Here is a 21,781-nt window from a genome sequence, read left to right as displayed (position 1 = left end):
ATCTCTGTGTATCTGGGTGTGCAGCAGAGCTTGTAAGAAATGTTTTTATTAATCTTTTTACCTTCTGCCTCAGTGTAACCAGCACTCATCTCAGAGTTGCAGGAGGTCTGAGGTTTAAAGACCTCAGATGTTAGAGATGTTAGATTTAATCTCTAACATTAAATCTTGGGCACAAGTGCCAGCTGCTGTAGCTCAGTGACAAACGACTGTCCTCAGCCTTGGTGCACTTAAGCCAGGCAAAGCCCAGGAACTCTCTGCTCGGCCATAGTTTGGGGGATTGTCTGAATTTTGGAGCAGGGATATGAGCTCCCCAATATCTCCTGGGATGATAGGCTGGGTGGGGAAAAGCTGTGAATCCCTGCAGCTGACCCAGAGCACCCAGCTCTGCTTGCAGTCACTCATTGTTTCTCCTCTGGTTTGTGCTAAAGAACTGCAGCAGGAAAAAGCTCCGCAGAGGAACACAGAACACATCTTGCAAATGGATGAGGATGAGTATGATGCCCTCCCTGAGGAGAAGAAAGCAGAAATGGATAAAATATTACAGGAAAGGAAGAGTACACAGACGGAGGGGTGAGTAAGCCTTCCATGGGTTACTGCTCGGAGTTTTGTCCCTGGAAGGTTTCCCTGCTCCAAGGACTTTGAGCTCACAAGTATTTGATAGCAAAGGCCAGAAGCAACACAAGGATGGCCACTCTCTCAGCTCCCTGGCTCCCAAGAGAGGAAGGACCTTCTTCTGTTGAGACACAACATCTTCTCTCTTTGAGTGCTGAGCCCTCCCAGCTTAGCGGCTGCCTGCAGGGAGCTGGGCTCTGGGCTTGCCTTTGCACTGCCTCTAGAGGTGTCTTCAAGTCTACAATGTTGATTTGCACCTTCTTCATCATCTCCCTTCTTCACCAAAACAGTGAGATTGTGGTATGGGCAGGTGTGGGGCACAGACAAACCCTTGGTATGGGTCCTGTTCCTGCCCCAGATGAAGTCCTTGCAGTGCTGATCTGCCAGGGTTCTCCTTATGCTGGGACAGCAGCCAGAAAAGCTCATGTCCTTTAGGCTCCCCTGCAGCTGCAGCCGTGGGCAAGCACAGGAGAAGCTCAGCTCCAGCAAGGCAGCCCAGCTCAGGACACACAGGAAAAGTGTGGAGCTGGGAGTGGAGGTGCTTAAAGAAGCTCAGGACTCCTTTCAGGCCAGGCTGAAGTTGGTTTCACGGGGAGGAGACAGATGAGGCTGCTTCAAGTCGTTTCCATGGCAGATAGCACTTGGTCAGATAGTTTGCTTGGTCACAGCTGGGTTCCTGCAGGAAATCTGGCTGACAGGAGCCTGTCTTGCAGGAAAGGAGTTCCTGCAGCCTTTGCTTTCTGACTGATAGGATTATTCTCATTAAGGAGCAGGCTGTGCCCACAGAGAAGGGGGCTGAATGAGCTGAGTGAGAATTGTAGGAGAGATAAGCAGATGTCAGCAGTCTGTGCTCTGCTTTAAACTGGGAAGTCAAGAGACAAAGATCATTTTCAGGCATCAGCACAAAGAGCTGGTCGATCAGCCTGTGGCAGTGGGCTGGAGGTGTCTGGCTGTGCCTTAAGAGGGAGATTGTACAGTTGAGGCCTTACAATGGCAAGGCTTAGGTTTGGCTGGTCCTGGAGGTCCCCTTCCACCAATCCCCTCACTTGGGATGTTCCCAACCTCTGTGGGTTGAGGAAAATCCACAGAAATGAATTCTGCCATGGCCTCAGGATCAAGGAATGGAGTGCAGGGCCAGCCAGGACTAGTGAGCCCAAGTTTCTGGTGGTGACTCTCAGCGATGTTTTCTATTTTGTCTGCTGAAGGGAGCTGAAGCAGCCGGCTCAAAAGCTTGAGGAGGAGGCAAAAGCCTTAGTGGAGGAAGAGAGGCAGAAGGAGGAAAAGAAGAATGTCTCCTTGGAGAGGCAGCCTGCAAAACCAGAGAAGGACACCAAAGCCCCAGAGAAGGGGGCACCCAAACCCCCACAGAAGAGGGGAACCAAAGCCTCTGGGAAGGGGGAAACCAAAGTCCTGGAGGACCCAGATGAGAACTTGATCCTGAGGTTTCAGATCTATGAGTCATCACAGCAGGACATCGCACAGGTTTTCTCCTACTGGGACCGGGTTCAGGGTACCGTGCAGTTACCTATCATCCAAAAGGGAAACAAGTCCCAGCCAGCAGCTGGAAACAAAGGTCAGAGGACCAGAAGGCCTTGGGAGAAGGTGAAGAAGAAGCTTAAACCAAAACATGAAGGCCGAAGCAGTCTTCAGTCATCTCAGCTGGGGACGCAAAGCAAAGTTGCAGAAGGAGCAGTCAGAGACAAGCGTGTCGGGGTGCCGTGCTTGGACATCCAGGTCACAGATCCAAAGGCCATGATTGGGGAGATCCTGAGGGATGGGAAGCTGCCAACGGAAGAACAGGTAAAACCCTGCAAGGCTCAGATCCCGAGCTTGCCGTGGTTGTGGGCCCTGGAGCATTGCGTCCCTCCCAGGTGCTAATGTCACAGAGCCTTGTCCAGACCTCTGATGATGTTCCACAATGACTCTGTAGCATCTATGTGAATGAGGAGGTTATCACCATTCCACAGAGGGGCAGGAAGTGGGAGTGCTCTGTGTACAAGTATCCCATCTGTTCAGAGTCTCCAGAAATCAATATAAACGGTCCCAGGACAGGGCAGCTCATGGCCATTGTTTTCTTCAGCTGAGTCACTTGGGAGAGGCTTCTCTCCCGGTCCCGCTTGTTGCTCTTGCATCTGCTCTGGAGCCTGCTCACCCCACTGGGCATAGCAAAGCGCTTGTACTTCCTTTAAGTCAAAAACCCCATTGCCAAAAGCTCGGTGCCTTTAAAGAAGGAGTTGTGAGGATGAAGGTGACAGAAGTATCAACAGGATTTTCTCTTCTGTTTAGCTGCTGAAAGATCTGGGACTGCATCCTGACAGCCCTCCCCTTCCCCCTGGTGCTGCGCTCTCCACAGTCGAGTACCCAGAGGAGAGGCTGGGCTCTGCAGGGCGTGTGGAGCCCTTCACCATTGTGGCACCAGGAGGTGCTGCCATGGGAGACAATCTGGTGGGTGCTCCAGTGGTGCTGGCATTGAAGGTGCCAGGGCAGGGACCAGGCTGGATGGGGGCATGGGGGACAGGTTGGATGGAAAGCGATCATTGTGGAGAGGTAGTGAAGATGTGATGGGGGGCCCCATGTCTGCAGGTCTCCTTTCTGTCAGGGATGGGACTCTGCTGGAAACAGAGCAGTTCTGTAAGATAAGAAGGAAAAAAATAACTTAAAACCATCAACTTCCTTTGAGGAGAGGGTCTTGCATAAGAAGGGGCATCCTAGGCAAAACAAGCACCAATAAGGAAAACCAAGCCCATGGGCAGGTGGACTTATGTATTTATTCTCTCTTCTGTTGGTGAACAAACCCCCATTTTACTCTCCAGGACGGGGATGTCTCAGGGCTCACCTCTCCCTCCCTTTTCTCTCTCCCCTTAGGCCAAGGCCCCAGATGCGAAGGGCAGTTCTGCTGAGAGGCGGCCAAAGACGAGTAAAGTGGTCAGCAGAGTCAGGTCTGCAAAGATCTCCACACAGAGAACAGAAAGTCCCCGGGATTCCTCTGCAACAAGATCCAGAAGTACTTTGAAAGTGCTGGAAAGACCCTCAACCCCTGCAGCATTCCTCAGGTGAGCCACAAAGAGGAGGTGATGCCTCTGCTTCTTGGTCCTCTTGCCAAACAAGGTCCATTGTCCCCAGCTCCACAGTGACCCTGTGCCAGTGCCTCCATGGGATGGCGAGTGCACTCTCCTTGCTTCATTTGCTCCTCAGCAATGTCTGAAGCCTCCTCTTTATTTGCCAGGCTGAAACGGTACCGGTGGAAAGTGCCTGCCCAGGGTGAGGTGGAACTGAAGGTCCACTTCTTCGCCAAAAAGCCAGGGAAGTTTGAGCAGACACTGAGGTTAGAGCTCGTGCTGTCCAAGCGCCAGTACGAGCTGCCCTGCAGTGTCACCGGCCTCTACCCCAGCATCAGCCAGAACCCTCGGTAAGGCTGGGCCCTGGCAGCCTCCCACAGCACAGCTGCCCCTGGACTCACAGCCAGGCCTGGGCAGATTGTGCTGCCTGAGGTTGCCCAACACCTCTTCCTGTGCTGGGAGCTGGGAAGGCAGATGGTACCTCAGCCACCAGGAAGGGTTATGGCTTTCTGATGACATTTCCTACTTGGAGCATCTCATAGCTCCTCCTTCCCCACTTTTTCTGCCCAGGCTGGTGTTTCCACACTGGAGGGAGACCATGGAGGAGGATGAAATCATCTTCAAGGAATATGTTGAGAGCACAAAGCAATTCCACTTTGGACCGCTGGTGTGTGGGAAATCAAGACAGTGGTACGTGCTCCCTGCTGGGCCTTGTACTTTTCTGGACATGCCTGGAGAGACATGCTGTCCTGGTGGCACAATCCAGGGCAGTCCCCAACAGAGTCCTGGGAGAGACACAGGTTTGAAGGACCACAGATGTGAACTTGAACAGATAAGAGGCAAATGAGCCTTGGAGGAGCTGCTCTGCCTACCCAGTGGGTGCCTTGGTAGCTGCCTTGGTGGCCAGAGCCGCGTGCTGCCGCCAGTCCAAAGATGTTGGATGGCAACTCCTTCCCCGCACCACATCTCAGCTTCACCCCTTAGGAAATGAACTTTATGGTGGTTTTTGAAGTGCTTTGAGCTCTGCAGGTAGCCTGATCAAGCAATTATTCTGTAGATGGTTTTGTAAAACTTTCATTCATCTGTAATTATAACAAGATTTTATTATTGACCTGCAAATGGGTGTTGGGGGGAACATACAGCAGGAATTACATTTTCCTGTAATGGCATTGCATGCTCACTGCTGGATAAAATCTGCCTAAACACATGGTCATTGAAGCTATTGTGTATTTCTACTTTTACTGTCACTAGTTTTTTTAATAGCATTAAAGTTCTTGTCTCCATAGGAACTCTGGAGGGTTCGGTCTATTTTGACAACCCAAGGAAATGAAATTAAAATGGTTTAAAAAACCAGATGATCTTTAGCCAGGTTGATGGATGGTTTGGAATTTCTGTTTGCCTCTTTAACCCTTTCACTCCAAAGTCATTTCCACACCCGAGAGAAGGATCATTTGTTATCTCTTTGCATTCCTCTTGGGAATTGGTGCTTTATATTTCCTCTCAGACTTTGAGCTAATCCATGAAATCCAAAGCAGTTTCATGACTTTTATGAAAGAGATCAGCTAAACTCTTTTTCCAAAAGCCTTTCTTTATATCCTGCAGGGAAGGCACCCCAAGAAAGAAGGGGAAAGAACCCAATGTGCCTGGTGTACTGTTATTTTTCTAGGCACCCTTGAATTTATGTTGTATTAAAAACTCTCAAAGTAGCCTGAGCATCATCAGGCTTCTGGGATGGAGGCACCAAGTCCAGGGGTTAGGCATCAAAGTACGGCAAGGATCCTTGCCATGCCTCTGACTGGGATCCATTTCCCTCACTTGTTTGTTTGTTAGAGTGGGGTCTTCCAGCACCTCTTCCTCGGGTGCACACGGTGCTCTCCGCGGTGTGTGGCAAAGGCAACAGTCTGCTCTGCAGCCTCTTCCCCTTTTGTGGACAGGTACAAGGCGCAGAACTGTCCCAGCAACTCGGAGAATCTGACCATCCTCAACAACTCCCCCACGGATGCAGAGGTCCAGTTCTCCTTTGAGAATGATGGGGAAGAGACATTCCTTCTGAGCCCTCGCCGCATGACCCTGAAACCAAAGGAGAAGCGGGTAGGAGAAGGGCAGGTAGAGCAGGCACTGTAGAAGTGCCCAGGGGCTGCTCCTCCTGCTCACACTCAGAGCTCCTTTGATTTCTTCCTGTGGGGCCATGTCCAGGAGCTGACCATTTGGGCATACCCCACTTGCCCTGGCTTCCTGGAAGACAAACTCATCTGCAGCATTGGGAAGAACCCGGAGCCAGTGGTCTTCAGCCTGTGCTGCCATGGGGTGGACATGAAGCTGGAGGTCAGCCCCCTGCAGCTGTCTTTTGACAAGCTGCTTCTGCACAGGTCAGTCATCCCACAAGCACTCCAAGACTGGTGACAAAGAGAAAACATTTGACTCTGGTTTCTGGGGCATGGATGGAGCTGCTCCGAGTTGCATTCAGTGGTGAGGCTGGTGTGACCATCCAGCAGCTGATGCCAAGTGCCTTCCTCTCTCTGCAGGACTGACAGCAGGACCTTGGTCCTGAAAAACAACACCCTACTGCCCATGGCCTGGCAGCTCAGTGGGCTGGATGACCTTGTTGAGGACTTCTCCTTATCACAAGATAATGGCACCATTGATCCCCGCTCAGAGCTTGAAGTGACACTGCATTTCACGGCTGAGCACATTGGCAACATTGAGAAGATCCTCCGACTAGAGGTGAGAGGAACTGTGCTCTGCCTGGCAGGGCAGGGCACAGTGAGCAGCCATGTGCTCCTAGGGACAGAGTCAGGAAGAGCTGCACCTGACAGACACAAGGGTGCTGTGACCCCAACTTCTGCCTCTACACAGCATTTGCCAAAACGTGCAGTGCATCCACATCCCCCCAGATAAGCAGACACTGCATCCTGAGCCTGTGCCACAACCACCTTGTCCCTTTGAATGGTTGAAGGTTGAAGGTTGTTGTTTGGTGGTACAGACTGCAGCGTGATCTCTACGTTCCTCCTGGACTTTGTCTGAAGCTCTTGCGTAGTGCAACAAAATCTCCCCATGGGATTTTGTTCCCCTTCCCTCTGTTTAGGGGCTGCATTTCAGAGCGGGTGCTAGGTGATCGGAGAGGGTTGTCAATGCCACCTGCTCTGAGACACCTCACACTTCTTGTGGTTGTTCTTACACTCCTGTGCCTCTCAAGGATGCTTTAGCAGCAGCATTCCCTGCTCTAGGAGTGCAGAGTTGGGCTGATAGGGTTTTTTACTGCAGCAGAATCCCGCTGGGGCAGCCCATGAGAGGAACAGGTTAGCAAAGCTTGGGAGTCCACCAATGCTTGTGAAGCCAGGGAGGCCATAGGGGAAGCAGCCAACAGAGACAAGGACTTTCAGGCTTTCTACCAAAAGAATAATCTGAACAGTGTTTGTTTCTTGCTGCCTCAGGTTTCAGATACAGAAAACATCCTGGGGAATGTTCAGGCTGAAAACATCGAAATCTCTGCAGAGGTCTATGATGTTTCTCTGAGCATTGACATGCCTGAAGGTCAGTGGATGCCTCCCAAACAAAGCAGTCCAGGTGCACTGCATTACCTTGGGAGGTGGGCAACCAAAGCACTTGATGGGATGGGATGGGATGGGATGGGACGGGATGGGACGGGACAGCATGCAAGGAAGGCATGGATACGTAAAGCAATACTCTGCAAGCTGCGTGGAATAAAGCATTGTCAGGGCTCTGACAGCCTTAAGTCTATGCCTCCTGAACTTTGAAGTGTGCAGTTTCATATGCAGATTGGATCTGGGGGCTTTGAAACAACAGTGACGTGAACAGGCAGTTGGCAACGCCCACAGGCTCAGCACAGCATATAAAGTAATTGGATTTGTGCTTGGGAGCGAGGAAATGGAAGGCGAGCTCTTTAGCTACTAAGCCTGCAGATATTTTGAGTAAGAAGAGAAAGGGCAGACAAGTAGCTGGAAAACACTTTCAAGAATGAGATCTTGCTGAAAAGGGTTTTGTGCCGAGACCTCCATGTAGCTTGTGAGCTGGTGTATTCTGCAGCAGCTCACAAATACCGTGTTTGACCTCGCTCTGTGGGTGTTCTGCAGGTCCAGATGGAAGCTTGGAATTTGGAACCATTAATGTCCTGGATAATGTGAAGAAAATCCTGAGTCTACAGAACAAAGGGGTATACAACATTGAGTACAGGTGAGTCCTGCTGCCTGGCACTGAGCATTTCCCAGGCCTTCATTCTCCCTCTGTCAATGGCTAGAACCTGTTTCCATGCTGGCTACCTCACGGTAAATACAAAACCTGGGCTCTCTGATCTCAATTATTTTACCAGAGAATTCAGCCACAAACCAGCAGGTCTTCACTCTGATCTCAATTATTTTACCAGAGAATTCAGCCACAAACCAGCAGTTCTTCACAGCTCAGCTGGAGCCCAAAGGAGAGCCCCAGAAATTTCAGCCACTGAAATGCTGAGATTCATTGCCTTTTTTTGGTGGTCACCTCCTTTCTCTTTCTGAAATTCTGTAAAGGAGTGAATGAAAAATTTCAGTCTCAAGGTTTCTTGCAGTAATCTTGTGATTGTCTGCACTCTCTGTCAAGATCCAGGATTCCCTGAGCAGAACTGGACTCTCCCTTTTTTTTCTGGTCCTATGCAAAGTCCTGGCTGTGTTGGTGGCACCTGTACTTTTAACTGCAGAGATCTCCATTCCTTCCCTTTCTCCCCAGTTTCACACTGAAGGGTGCAGGTCCCGAGATGCAAGACTTGGCATCCCACTTCACTGTTGAGCCTCAGTCGGGCGTGCTGATTGCCTCCCAGCCTGGTGAGAATGTTGAGATGCTCTTCCACCCCACGAGTGAAATCTTCCTCAAGAACAAACCCATCCTGTACTGCCAGGTGAGCTGCCTGGGCCGGGCTGCATTATCACACGGTGTTTTGGGAGTATAAACAGGATAGATGTCTAATGGAAGGAGGGCTTTAACTGGAGAATCCTCTCTCCTACGTACACAAACAAAGTCTTTCAACACCATTTGTGAGGCTTGTTAAGGGGAGCTGAGAATCTGGCTGGCCTCTTTATTGTTTTCCACCCCTTCCTGTGGACACAGGTGGCAGATGCCAGCCCAGGTCGAGGACGCCCGGCTGTCGCCAACATCCCAGTGAGGGTGTCGGCCGAAGCGGAGTACAGCAAGTACAGCATCGTGCCTGCCTCACCCACCGACTTCGGAGCCATGGTCATGGGCACCACGAAGACCAGGAGCGTTGTGGTGAAGAACATAGGCATGGCTGATTTCAAATTCTGCATCCGCCAAGCACCTAAGCTTGCATGTGCATTGGAAATCAAAAGGTATGAGAAGCCCTGCAGGACCCTTCCTGTCAGAGGAGGCAGCACCACACAGCTGGTATGTGGCAGGCAGCCAGGAGACCTGGGCTATCGTCCATTTGTGTCCCTGGCTTGGAGAGAGGGAGCAAAAAAACACCTCAGTATCCCCATGTGTAGTACTAAGCTGGTGATAGAGCTGCTCAGTCCAGCAATGGGAGCTGCTGGCTGCTCTCTGGGAGCCATCAGGAGCAGGAAGGCTTTTCTCTGTGAGGAGGAAGGCCAGCTGTGGCCTTTGAGGCAGGGGAGCTGAGCATGACAGATACCTCTGCTTTCTCCCCTCAGTTCAAAGCAAGGGGAATCTGCTCCATCAGCTACAGAGCACTCAACAGGAAAGGAATCAAGCTTCTCAACACAGGTGGGTGACTCCTGCTGCCCAGCAGTGCTGCTGCAGGGGATTGAGAAGATGCTGCTGTGCCCAGGCTGGGGCTCATCACCACAGGGTGGGACGTAGTCTGCAAGACCAGTATCTGCTCAGTCCCACTGACAGTCCTGTACTCTGGCTCTGACCTGGAGTTGTGGGGTCAACAGAGGGGAGCAGGTCCTGTGTTTGGTAGCTGCAAGCCAGCATAGGTCTGTGAACACCTCAGAAGCAAAACCATCCCCCACTGAACTCCCAGTCCACAGAGCTCAGACAACATTACTTGTTCTTCTTTTCAGTTCCCTACCTCTCTCCTATCATTTCTCAGAGCTATTTCTGCTCTCTGGTGTTACCTCTGGAGGTTGAAGGATCAGAACTACCACCTTCATTCTTTAGATTCAAACTCCTTTCTCTCTGCCACTTGGGACAGGCTTGCAGCTCCTCTTGGCTTGTTGCTCTCAGCCTTTGGGCCATGAAGTCATCCTTCCCTGCCCTGGGACTGGGTGCTTGGGCCCAGCTGGAGGCCAGGGCAGGACGTACTCTTTGCTGGGGTGCTCAAGGCACAGCTATTAGCCATCAGCCTCTCCTGGAACTTTTTCTGCAGAGTCACCTCAATCTTGGCGTGTTCACGGTGTCCCCCTGCTGTGGCTCCATCCGTCCATGTGGCCTGCAGGTGATCACAGTGGAATGCCTTGCAAGGCAGGAGGGGACATGTGAGGAGCATCTCTACATTGACATCATGGGCAGAGACCCCAAGGACAATCCCCTCGGCATTCCCTTCACCCTGATGGCCGAGTCCTGCCTCCCAGGTACACACTGCCCACAGTGCCCTTGGTCACACCTGCTGCTGATCAGCACCTCAACTTGCTGCTGGGATAGAGAGGCACGCTAGCCCTGGTGTCCCACCTTAAAATCCTCAGAGGTTCCAGCCCTCTTCAAGTCCACCAGTGGACTCATCCCTCCCAGGCTGAGAGGGATGCATGGAAGGATAAAAGGAAAGAAATGTTCTCTAAGACTGAGGTTGACTGAGCTCCTTCCTCACAGCCAACTCCCCCACCCAAGGCTGGGTTTAGCAGTCACCCGGGCAGAAAGGGCTTATCAAGGCTTCTGAGAGGCCAGCAGGATCTAGACAAATTCATCAGGGAGGCTTCTCCATGCTCATCCCTCTGGTCAGGGAGGCTTCTCCATGCTCATCCCTCTGGTCTGTCCACAGCACTTGTTGAGGATGTCGCGTTAATCTTCAAGGAGTACCCGATCTGCAGCAGCACTGACCTCGACTACAAGCTGCAGTTGGTGGAATGCACGGGCCTGTTCATCAGAGATGAGAATAGATTCATCTTCAACAAGGTTCTGGTTGGCCAAGAGGCAGAAGCTCATTTCAGAATTTGCAATGCAGGCCGTCTGCCATGTGATGTGGTCCTCTCCATCCTGCCTGGAGAGGTAAGAACAGGAGCCAAGGTGGTGGTTGCCCTCTAAGGGCCGGGTGAGAGCCTGCTTTGTTCTCCAGATGCGTTGCTTCCTGTGGCCCAGACTAAGCTAGCTCAGTGCAGGTCAAACTGCAGGGGAGGGCAGCAGAGCCAGGGAACAGTTGTGTGGAATTCAGCATGTCTTGGGCAAGGTTTTGGCTCACACCTCTGGGTCTTCAGTGGGAGAAGTGAATCCTTCTGAACCTCTCCTGGAAGCACACACAGAGAGGGGCTGTTATGAACTGACATGCCAGGGCTCAAAGCAGAGCATTTCCTCAGGCTCCCTGGCTTTTCCTTCTCTTTGAAGGCCAGTTCTGGGTTATTTGCAGGATCTTTCATGCAGTGCCCATCTCCCATGTAGGCTGGGGAAGGTTCCTGCACTCAAAACACACAATGCTTTAGCACAAGGTCAGCATTCCCTGAGGAATGGGAGGACGGAAGCCTGCCCAGGGAGGCAGGAAGGAAGACACAATATCTGGGGCTGTTCTCAGTAATGCATTTATGAATGAAACTCTGTCATGTTGAAAGGTGTTTTCTCCTAACACTGCTCTCTGGGTTCCCCCAAGGAACAAATCCCTGTCAGCACCGTTTTCAATCTGTATCCTGTCAAGATGTCCATTCGTGGCTCATCCTGTGCCATTGCTACGGTGACCTTCACCCCGCCAGACAAGCAGAGCTACGACTGCATCTTCAAGGCTTCCCTTGTCATCCCAAAAGGGTAACTGACCCTGTGAAATACTGGGGAGGCCTCACTGATAGCTGCCTCTCCACTGAGAAGGCACAGGCCTCTTGTTAGCTCTAATGCTTTCAGTAGCCTTAGGCAGAGTACTTGGCATGAGATGATATAGGAGTAACTCTTAGAGTAAACAAATGAGGCTGATAGTTTATTCTGTATGAAGAACTATCAAGATAGGGAAATATTAGCTAGCCAATTGGAAGTTACTGAGATGTGCTGCAGCTGACCTGGGTGTTTCCACGGACAAAGTTTTAGATGAAGCAGTTTCTGTGCCAGCAAGTCAGCAGTCACATTTTCCTCTTTGTTTCTGTAAAATTAAGTGATCCTCTGTGACTCCCTGGCATTCATTGAGCTTTTTTAGGTGAGTGATTTGAGCTGGTATGAAAGAGGAACCCAGTTCCTCTGCCCTGGGACCTGTGAACTGGGGCTTTGACCTGCCCTTCCTCAACCCTTTAGTGGCTGAATTGGAACAAGACAAGTCTAATTGCTAATAAGCAATTGCTTTTTTACTGTTCTTGGAAACAATCTTTGCTGATGGTGACGATGATTTATTTTTGCCTTGTTGCTTTTGTACTGTTTTTGTGCTGTGCTTTTGCTTGATGCATAAGTTCATCTCACTGCAGCCAGGGGATTTGCCATATCTCATCTGGTGCCTCCTTATTTACCTGCTGTACTTCATGATTCAATTAAGTGAAATTGTTTTTAACTGTTATTGTGGAAGGCTCTGGCTCTTTGGAGCAGATTCCTCTAGCGAATGGCCCTGAGTGGATTGGGAAGAGGCTGGTGGGGGGCTGTGTTGTGGGAGCCCCCCACCAGCACCAGGAGCACCAGGCAGGGAAAACACTGTGGGTGGCCCTTGGTGCTTCACTTGCCCAGTGAGAAATGGTCAGTGCCAGCTGAAATTGTTTCTGCGCCTCTCCTGCAGCTCTGTGGAAATTAAACCCCAAATCCTGACCTTCATCATCAGTGGGAAGGGGCAGGAACTGCCGGTGACAGTCGTGCGCCCAAGTGCTCGCAGCAAGAGGGGAACGGCCGTGCTGCGCTTCAAGAGGCTCCAGCTGGAGGATTCAGAGATACTCCCCCTGGTCCTCCGTAACAATGGCACCAAACCTGTCAAGGTGAGGAGGACCTGCTCAAGGAAGGTTTGGGAACAAGTGCTTGTAGCATAGGGGAAGGGTCCCAAAAAACATGGCAGACCTGGGAAGAGGTGTCAGAAATTCTTTTTAGGCAAGTGACTGACATCTGTTCTCCAAAAAGAGAGTTCTTGAAAATTTTCCATCCAGTCTTTTTTCTTTAAGTTGAACACAAGAAAGGTGGTGGAATATTTTCCCGCATCTCTCAGGTCACCTTTTGTTCTCATGGACATGTGTGGTTTCCCAGTTCCATTAGATTGTATTTGATCCCAGTTTACTACATTTGAAGGAAACTTAGTTGTGGTTTAATTACATTCTGCCCCTTACTTTCTGTCCTGTTTGGTTCTGTGTCAGTTCTATCCAGATGCCTCTGAATGCCCTTTTTTCTCAGCTGGTTTGACTTCACTTTTGTGCTAAGTGCTGCTTGTAGTGGGAGAGGTGCTGGGCTCCCATGTGGGACCAGCAGCACTGTGGTGTCAGTCTCTGTGCCATCCTGTACTTACACCAGCATCATTGTGCTCTGGCTTCCCTTTTCTCAGTTTATGTTACGCCTGGAGGATGAGCATGGAGTGTTCTTGTTGAAAGGCAGGGCCTCCACATTCAAGACATCCCTCGCTGGAAGTGTGGAAGGGGACTTCGTCAGAAACGGTAAATTCATTAACCACGAAGTGCGATCATGCACAGAGGGAAAACAAAAAAAGAGCCCTGCTCTTGGCTTCTCTGAGCAGCAGCCAGATGTTAGTTTCATTCTTTGGGCTGTCTGTCCCCCAGGCTCTTCTTGGGGATGTTTTGAGGGGTCTTCTTCTAGCAAGTTGTAGGAAGTTGTTCTGTTCTTCTAGACATGGTGGGTTGAGTTGTGGGGGATGGTGACTACCTCAGTGGACCTTCTGAGGTATTTGCTGCATGTGGAAAGGTACTAGCCTGAATAGACACAACCCTTGAGCACACAGACAGCCAGCAGAAGCCAAAAGCACTCTTTGGCTCAGCTTTGTATATGGCTGGAGCTGGCTGGAAGCAGGTGGAATGAGGGCTGGGCATCAGCCTGAGGTTAAGGTGCTTAAGTGGTGATGTGTCTGGAGGTGGCAGTCTTGTGAACATAGCAAGAAGGTCTGGATCCACTGCAGGTAGAAGCTGTGCTTAGAAGGCAGCTGGTTTGAACCTCTTATTCCTCATTTATCCTATGGAAATATTTCCTCTGTACAGCTGTATCACTTAACTCTGATTTCCATTGCTGTGCAGAGACCAAGCCCCCAAAGCAGCCTTTCTTCCTTCTGCGTCATGGGCAATCGGCACAGTTTAATGTCATTTTCAAACCCACCCTGGCTCAACGTCTGGAAGGGAAGATTGGTCTGTTAGTAGGGGACGTCTGCATGACCCTAGTAGAGCTGGTGGGTGAAGGCCACAAGGACGAATTCACCCTCGATGGATTAAAGGAAGACACCCAGGAGAGGAATGCTAAGAGCAGTCTGAGGAAAGACATCATTGATGGTAAGAGAGGAGAGGCTGCCAAGGTGGAGCAAGGAAGAGGACAATGTCTGATCACATGTGTCCTCCCTCTAGCCAGGCCTGGGCTGTCATCCTTGGGACTTGGTGGCCTGTGGGTGTGGCAGCCATGCATGCAGAGCAGTGTGTGCTGTGCTGCATGTCGCTGGCTTAGGGATGTGTCAGGGTGTTTCCCTGGAAGTGGTGGGATGGGGAGCTGCCTGGGGAACTCCCTGCAGAGGGAGAAAGACTTGGAGAAAGGAAGCATTGAACGTGCAGGTGTCTGTGCACGTGAGGGGGGCAGGTGGAGCTCCCTGCATGCTGAGATCCCTTGCTCTCCTCCTTTACAGCTGTCAGAGTCAATCACATTGAGTTTGGGCACTGTCCCGTCGGGAAGCGCTGCCGCAGGACCTTCACCATCACCAACCACACCCTTACGCAGGTCATGCGCTTTGAGTGGGAGGCAGACACCCCGTTCCAGTTCTCCCCCAAGGTGAGCGTGGACTGCTCTGCCTCTCCCCATTGCTCAAGCCCCGCCCTGGTGTTCCCAGGAGCTGGCAGGGAGTCCTCACATGCCACTGATAGCCCATTCCAGTGCCATGTAGGAGATGCAGTCCCTGGCTTGGCTGGGCCAAGGCTGCCAGCCTTGCAGAAAAGGCTTCATATTTTGGGAGGTGGCACCTTTTGTTCATACTTTTGTCTGTCAAATTTCACATCAATCCACTCTGAGGTGCAGATTCCTGGCACAGCTGTTCACCACATCAGTCCCTTTTGCTGTCAGTCCTGCCCTTGGCAGTGCTTCCAGTTTGGTCTTGACTCCCTGATTCTCCCTAGGTGGGACACCTCCATCCTGGCTGTGCTAAGGGCATCACAGTGATCTTGAAAGCAGATGTCCCAGCCACCTTCAGAAGGCACCTTGTGAAATGTAAGGTGACCAAGATCAACTTTGAGCTGCCACGAAGGAAGGTCCTAGACTGGGACGACCAAATGTGCATTGTCACGTGGAAGGATATCACATGGAAAGACCCAGCAGCCAGGTGGCCTAAAAGAGAGAAGGTAAGAAGCAAAAAGGAAAAAAAAAGGCAACCCAGCTTTTACCAAAAGAACCACCATAACACCATCACTGCTGGCTGTGCAGCTCCTGCTTCCTCTGGCATTGGACAGCCATGAGCTTCACCAGCAGTGCAGTCCAGGGGAGAGGTGGATGGATGCACAGTGACTGGATACACTCACACTAGAGGGGGAAGCCTTTGGACAAGAGACCTTTAGCCACACACAAACCATCAGTCTGTGCCACAAGCACAAGTGTTGCAGCCCATGTTGAATGGGAGACAATGTTTTATGATTTTATCCCATTTTATGGTGTTCGAAATCTCTTCATCTCATTTGGTGCCTTTTCACAAACAAGGAGTTAAGTCTCTTCTTTTAAAGTGGAGAGAAATACACTTCTCCTGCATATGCTGGTGAGCTCCAAGTTTTGTCTGCATGGATACCAGAGAATAGTTGTAGTCTCTGTATTGTGTGGGATATCTCATCATGGAGTAGCCCAGGCACTGTATGACTCTATGGAGGAGTCCAGAGAAGGATCATCTCCTGAGACTCTTGCTTTTCTTGTCATTATTGCCAAACACACTCATCTTGGGTGAAGGTTCTTTCTGAGTTTCTGGACCATTTTAAGGACTCTAAAAACCATCCTCTTTTCAATCAGAACATCTGCAGTTGGAGAATTTCCAAGTGAGATCTTTCACATCCCAAAATGCCCATGCTCAGCTCCCAGCAGTGTGGCTGTTGCTCCAGACATGACATCTGGAGAGCACTTTCTCCTAAGACAAGAAGGAAAAGGTGCTTTCTAAAACTCTTCAGTCTTTGGGTTCTCCATCCACAAAGCTCCAGCAAGAGAACTTAACCCTAATTTTGAGACCTGCTGGATTTATAGGGGACAGGAAAAAAGCCAGTCCCTCTACAAGGTTGAAGTACGGGGACTGGAACACAGCTGTAGTCTCCATGGGGATATTAACAGCTGTGGTAGTGACTGCTTGGATCAGTGGGTAGAAACAACTACTGTAGCAGAGCAGTCCCAATTTTGTCATCCTTCCAGGGAAGTAAAAGTGAATGGTCCTTTCCAGTCCCTCTGTGAGGCTGATCTTGGAGGCCAGACGATTCCCTTCTCAGCCTGACCTTCTGGGCTCTGCTCAGTGATTCCTCCCTCCTCTGTTTGCAGGTGGTTGAGCCAGTCCTGGAACCAGCTCACACTGTGCTGGAGGAGAGCAGCCAGGAGGCTGAGGTGTACCTCAGTGCTGTTATTGCCTACACCCAGTTCAAACTGAGCACGACCATGGTTGAGTTCAAGGATACCTTGCCCTTCCAGACAAGGACAGCCACGTGAGTGCTGGAGGCCAGGCACAGCTCCTCCTGGGAGCAGGAGCTGCCTTTGCCCAGGGCTGGCCCAGTGCCTGCTTCCCAGAACTCTGCCCCAGTCCAAACCAGCACAGGCCCTTTTACATGCACACAAGGCCAAGCAGGAGCTGGTGGTCAGGAGAGCCTCAGTGCTGCCATACCTTTCTGCTGAGAGCAGCCATGGGTTTGCTTTCACTGCATGTCACCTGTCATCATCTGCTCAAAAATATGTTTGTAGTCAAACCAAGACCTAAAGTCCAGAGTAAGCCCCTTGGCTTCAATGTCCTGGGCACCATGTTGGCCCTTTCCTCTTAAACTTCCAGAATTTGAAATACTTTTTTAGACCACCCAGGACAGCAGTCTGAGCATGGCAGAGTTGCCTGGGGAAGAAGGTGCTCTTCAGCAGAAAGTGGTACCAGGAGTCCATCAGACAATGTTACTGTACTATTTGCTTTATATTTATTGGAAATTTTTTGTTATTCCTCCTTCTTGCTTTTCAGTTTCAGACTATGCAACACAGGGAAGGTAGCCCTGGAATACTACTGGGAGGAAGCTGCAGATAGTGAAGCAGTGAAGAAGCCATTCTCACCTGCTCTGACACGTAAGGGCGTTTCACTTGGTAGCTGAGGGCCTGGGGAGGGGTGGGCCCTGCCACTTCACTCCAAAACATGAATTGCTTTTTCATCCTTCTCCACACGTCCACTTTCATCAGCATCTTCCCAGCTGCAGCTGGAGAGTTTTTGCCCCTCTCTGCCGTTCATCCCCTTCTGTTCTTGCTCTGCCACTTCTACTCTGCAAAGGAGCTGAGCCAGGCTCTGAGGACAGCCACGTGCTGGGTCAGGACTGGGAAGGGGGACATCAGGGACATCTCAGATTCTTTGAGAGGTCTGAGACTGGGAAAAACAATGGTGTAACAAGTGAGCTGACCTGTAGCCACTGTCTGTGTGCAGTTCCCCACTCCAGGGCAAATGCAAAGTCACCATCTAAAACCAACTCTCCTGCTTTGGCACAGGAATGTGTGCTGCAGGCAGAGACCCTGCTCCCAGACGCTCTCTTTCCTGCTAAAAGTACTTGGCCAGAGATGCTCCAAGTGCATCCCAGCTCTTTTCCACCTTCCTGCAGCAGGAGGCAGAGCTGCTGGGAGCACAGGATTTTGTCTTTGAAAGGTGTCCTCTTCCTCTCTGCAGGTCATTTCCTCTCCTCTGAAACTTTAAGGCGTTGCAGAAAGCTGCTGCATCGTTTTGGGTGGCAGCAGGAGCATCCTTTTGAAACTCATCCTTTTGAGCTGCAGCTGCTGCAGCAGCTGGCTAAGCAGCTGCAGCAGCAGGATTCCAAGCAGCAGCTGCAGCAGCAGGATTCCAAGCAGCAGCTCGAGCAGCAGGACCATTCCAAGAAGCTGCGCCGCTCAAAGCGTGTTGGTTCCGCCCTGGAAATCTTCCCAGATGCCATCTACAGCCTGCCACTGTTCTCCATCAAGCCCTACCACGGCATCATCACTCCTGGCCAGAAGCAGGCCTTTCAAGTGCAGTTCTCCCCAAAGTGTGCGGGGACGTTTCAGACCACCCTGCTGTGCAGGTGAGGAACATCCAGCCCTTGCCAACTCATGTTTCTGATGGGTATCACTGGGTGATCACAGGGTGGGACAGGGTGGAAAGGACCCCAGTAGGTCATCTGGTCCCACTTTCCTGCTCAAGCAGGGTCATCCCAGAGCACATGGCACAGGGTTGTGTCCAGAGGGCTCTGGAATCATTCCAGTGAAGGACACTCCATACCCTCTCTGGGAAACCTGGCACGTGCACAGGAAAGAAGTTCTTCCTCAGGTTCAGGTGGAATTTCCTCTTCAGGTTCTGCCCATTGCCTCTTGTTCTAATGCTGGGCACCAGCAAGCACAGCCTGGTTCATCCCCTAACACCCTCCCTTCAGTCCCTCTGGCTGGGATGGGGAGGTGGGAGACAGGCAGCCCCAGAGAGGTGGCAGAAACAGCCACAGGAGCACAGAAAGATCATCATCTGGCCTTGGTAGGGAGGCACTGGGAAAAGACACCGTATGAAACATCACGCTGCTGGAAGGTTGCAAAATCTGGAAGAAAAGATCCAGGAACCAGCCAGTCCCTAGCTCTGCTTCCTTTTGAGACAAGCAAGGCCTGCTTCTCTACATGGAACCCTGTGTGCTGTAGTTGGTCCCCAGGCACTTAACTGGTCATGGTCCTGCCCTTGCACCTCTGCAGCCTCCATGCAGAGAGTGCAGTTGTTTAATTTGCTGCTTGCTGCTTGCACAGAGAGAGGATGCAATACTGTGCAACTTGCTCTGCGAGTTGCAGAGCAACTGGCTGGGAATGTTTGTCTGGCTAATACCAGTCCCTTCCTTCCTAGGATTCCTAACCTGAATCCAGCTGAGAAGATGAGGCAGGTGACTGTGAAAGGCAGAGCCCGGGAGCAGAACATTCTTGGTAGAGCAGACAGAGAAAGGCCAGAGAGCCAAGAAGCAGGTGCTCTGGAAAGCAGCACCTGAGGGACAGCATTTGTGTCAGCTGGAGCCTCCTGCAGGAGCCGGCAACATCGTGCCTTCTGCTGCTGCTGGTCTCCCACCCTTCACCAGAGACCTCTGCAGCTACCCTTCTGAGCTCCAGTGAATACCTCTAACTTATCTTTTAATTACCTACATTACTTAACTGTTTATTAGATTGATAATTAATTCATGATTGACAACTAATTGTTAATGGTTAATAAACAATTGTTAATAAATTGTTAATTGCCAGCTTGTCTTGGTTTGAAAGACAGGTGTCTGTGGGACCTCTCTGGAATGGAGAATGTGATCTCCTTTGGAGCAGTGGCCGGGTGATAGAGAATGCCCAGGCTAGAGAAGCAATGTCCAGCCAGTCGAGCACTGCCCAGGCGCGAAACCCAGGCCCTGTGCCCAAGCGGTGTCGTGCTTTAGGGCAAGTGGCCGCAGGTAGAAACTCCAAAGCTGCAGGACGCTGAAGAAAGGGCGACTCACGGCTTCTGGGGAAGGGAGTTTTATTGGAAGGGAAGGTGACGGGTCGGAGACCTGAAGTCGGAGCCCCGAAGTCGGAGCCCCGAGGCAGGGAAAAGCCCCGGGTTATAAAGGGAAAGGGAGGGGTTTGGAACAACAAATCAGGAGAGGGGTACAGAAGATACATTGGAGAATGACAGTAGTAAGGAGCCAACGGGAGACAGTTGCGGGTGGGGCCCTGGCTCCTGAACCAATCACCCAACACCCCAGCCAGAAGCTTCTGGAAAAAGAGGCAGGGGCGCTGGGTGACAGGCAGGCAGCCAGGGGAGGGGAACAACAAGATACATTGAGGGAACCATGACAACGTGGGAGGGGTACAGAGACTGACATGTACTGGAACCTTCGGGCAGAACCATTAACACAACAACTGGGGGGAAACTGCACAAACATAGAACAAACCACAACACTCCTTCTCTCCAAATTATGATAACTTTGAAATTAGGGGCTTTCAGGCAAAGATATGGGAGAAGTTCTTTGCCAGTATGTACAACAAGGGAAACAAACAACAACGCTGGCAGCAACAACAAACAGAACCAGATACCCAAGCACAGCCTTCCTTCGGCTGCAGGCACTTTCCCTTTGGTGTAGTTCCAGTCACAGCTGGGCAGGAAAGGGAGGCAAATAATGAATAAAGCAATTGCTACAGTAATTTTAATTAAGCTACACCGAGGAATACACTGGAGAGCTCAAGCACTGTATGATCAATTCTGAAGAACTTATTGCTGTGAGGGAGTCTCTGCAGTAGCCAAATAGTGACTGGACAATGTTGAAGTTATTAAAAGATAAATAAGTGATGAGAAAACACCCTAGTGAGGGAAGAGCCCTAGCCCTTAGACCCTTTCAAAATATGCAAATAGATTAGACGGAGTTCCCCAAAATACAGAGATGGAAATATCTTCTTGGAACAGCTGATCACCTCACCCACTGGTAGCCTTTGCTACCTCAACTGCAACTACCTCCAAAGTAGCTAAGATGCTATTAGAACAAATCATTCCCAGATATGAATAACTGAAATAATAGACTCAGATAAGGAAACACACTTTACTTCAAAAATTTTATATTCTATGTGTTGTATTAGACATAAATTGGAAATTCCATACCCCGTGGCACCCTCAAAGCTCTGGAGGTGTGGAGAGAATGAATGCTATCCTTAAGAACCATATTACCAAATTAATGATTGAAACCAGATTAGCATTATTACTGATCAGAACTGCTCCAAGAAAGGACATAGCAGTTTCTCCCAATGAAATATTACTTGGGTTACCTTATCTGGGAAGGTAGAGCTGAAACTAATGACTTACATCTCAGAAATTATTGCAGGCAATTATAGCTGGTGCTTTGAACAGTTGTTTTTTCATAAGAAGTTTACCAAAGGGTGTCTTCTTAATTAGCAGATGGTGTGACAAGGTGTTGATTAAATGACCAATCAGGTCCACACCTGTATCAGAACGGTGTATAACAGAATGGGTTTCTAATAAACTCAGATATTAGCTATGCGCTAAGAACCAGAGGAAGTGGCCTCACCTTGAGAGGAAATTCAGGTTAGATTTTAGAAAAAAAAAAAAAATTCACTGTTCAGGTGTTCAGGCCTGGGAATAGGTTGGCCAGACAGGGGGTGGAGTTGCCATCCCTGAAGCCGTCAGAGGCCTCTGGATCTGACACTGGCAAATGGTTCAGTGCTTTAGGGTTTGCAGTGTCAGTGCTGGGCTGACGTTGAACTGATGGTCTTAAAGATGTCGTTCACCCCTGCCGGTTCTACAACTCCAAGCGCCTCCCGCCTGGCTGAGGGGAAGGCTCAGGGCTGTCCCGAGCCCGAGGGCGGCCGCGCCCTGAGGCGCTCGGGCGGCGCTGCGGCTGCGGCGTGTCCTGAGGGGCCGGGCCGGGCTCTGCCCTGAGCTCCGCGAGATCGCAGCCCTCAGGCCGGCGGGGCCTCCGCTGTCCTTCAGCCGGGCAATCCCAGCCCTCAGGCCGGCGGGGCCTCCGCTGTCCTTCAGCCGGGCAATCCCAGCCCTCAGGCCGGCGGGGCCTCCCTGTCCTTCAGCCGGGCAATCCCAGCCCTGAGCTCCGCGAGATCCCATCCCTCAGGCCGGCGGGGCCTCCGCTGTCCTTCAGCCGGGCGATCCCATCCCA

The 21,781-nt window shown here is 51.0% G+C and overlaps 1 protein-coding gene across 1 annotated transcript in view; it reads left to right on the top strand.

The window, feature by feature from the left end:
• Positions 1-19,375, top strand: part of LOC139596575 (hydrocephalus-inducing protein-like) — a 72,391-nt gene extending 53,016 nt beyond the window's left edge. Inside the window, exons 41-66 of the mRNA XM_071440981.1 lie at positions 447-570; positions 1,818-2,412; positions 2,899-3,057; positions 3,478-3,665; positions 3,839-4,021; positions 4,242-4,361; positions 5,606-5,762; positions 5,868-6,040; positions 6,197-6,395; positions 7,106-7,205; positions 7,766-7,865; positions 8,394-8,562; positions 8,772-9,010; positions 9,329-9,401; positions 10,009-10,213; positions 10,618-10,844; positions 11,437-11,588; positions 12,532-12,724; positions 13,279-13,387; positions 13,979-14,227; positions 14,572-14,714; positions 15,056-15,277; positions 16,443-16,603; positions 17,119-17,219; positions 17,806-18,193; positions 18,991-19,375. Coding sequence (XP_071297082.1) covers positions 447-570; positions 1,818-2,412; positions 2,899-3,057; positions 3,478-3,665; positions 3,839-4,021; positions 4,242-4,361; positions 5,606-5,762; positions 5,868-6,040; positions 6,197-6,395; positions 7,106-7,205; positions 7,766-7,865; positions 8,394-8,562; positions 8,772-9,010; positions 9,329-9,401; positions 10,009-10,213; positions 10,618-10,844; positions 11,437-11,588; positions 12,532-12,724; positions 13,279-13,387; positions 13,979-14,227; positions 14,572-14,714; positions 15,056-15,277; positions 16,443-16,603; positions 17,119-17,219; positions 17,806-18,193; positions 18,991-19,129 — 4,868 coding nt within the window. The 3' untranslated portion in view covers positions 19,130-19,375. The remainder of the gene's footprint in view (positions 1-446; positions 571-1,817; positions 2,413-2,898; positions 3,058-3,477; positions 3,666-3,838; positions 4,022-4,241; positions 4,362-5,605; positions 5,763-5,867; positions 6,041-6,196; positions 6,396-7,105; positions 7,206-7,765; positions 7,866-8,393; positions 8,563-8,771; positions 9,011-9,328; positions 9,402-10,008; positions 10,214-10,617; positions 10,845-11,436; positions 11,589-12,531; positions 12,725-13,278; positions 13,388-13,978; positions 14,228-14,571; positions 14,715-15,055; positions 15,278-16,442; positions 16,604-17,118; positions 17,220-17,805; positions 18,194-18,990) is intronic.
• The last annotated feature ends 2,406 nt before the right edge of the window (positions 19,376-21,781 follow it).

Source organism: Agelaius tricolor, unplaced genomic scaffold, assembly GCF_023055355.1.
Source record: "Agelaius tricolor isolate 1412-34295 unplaced genomic scaffold, bAgeTri1.0.p SCAF_15, whole genome shotgun sequence".
In the NCBI taxonomy this organism is placed as follows: Eukaryota; Metazoa; Chordata; class Aves; order Passeriformes; family Icteridae; genus Agelaius; species Agelaius tricolor.
This window is presented reverse-complemented; position numbering and strand designations above follow the sequence as displayed.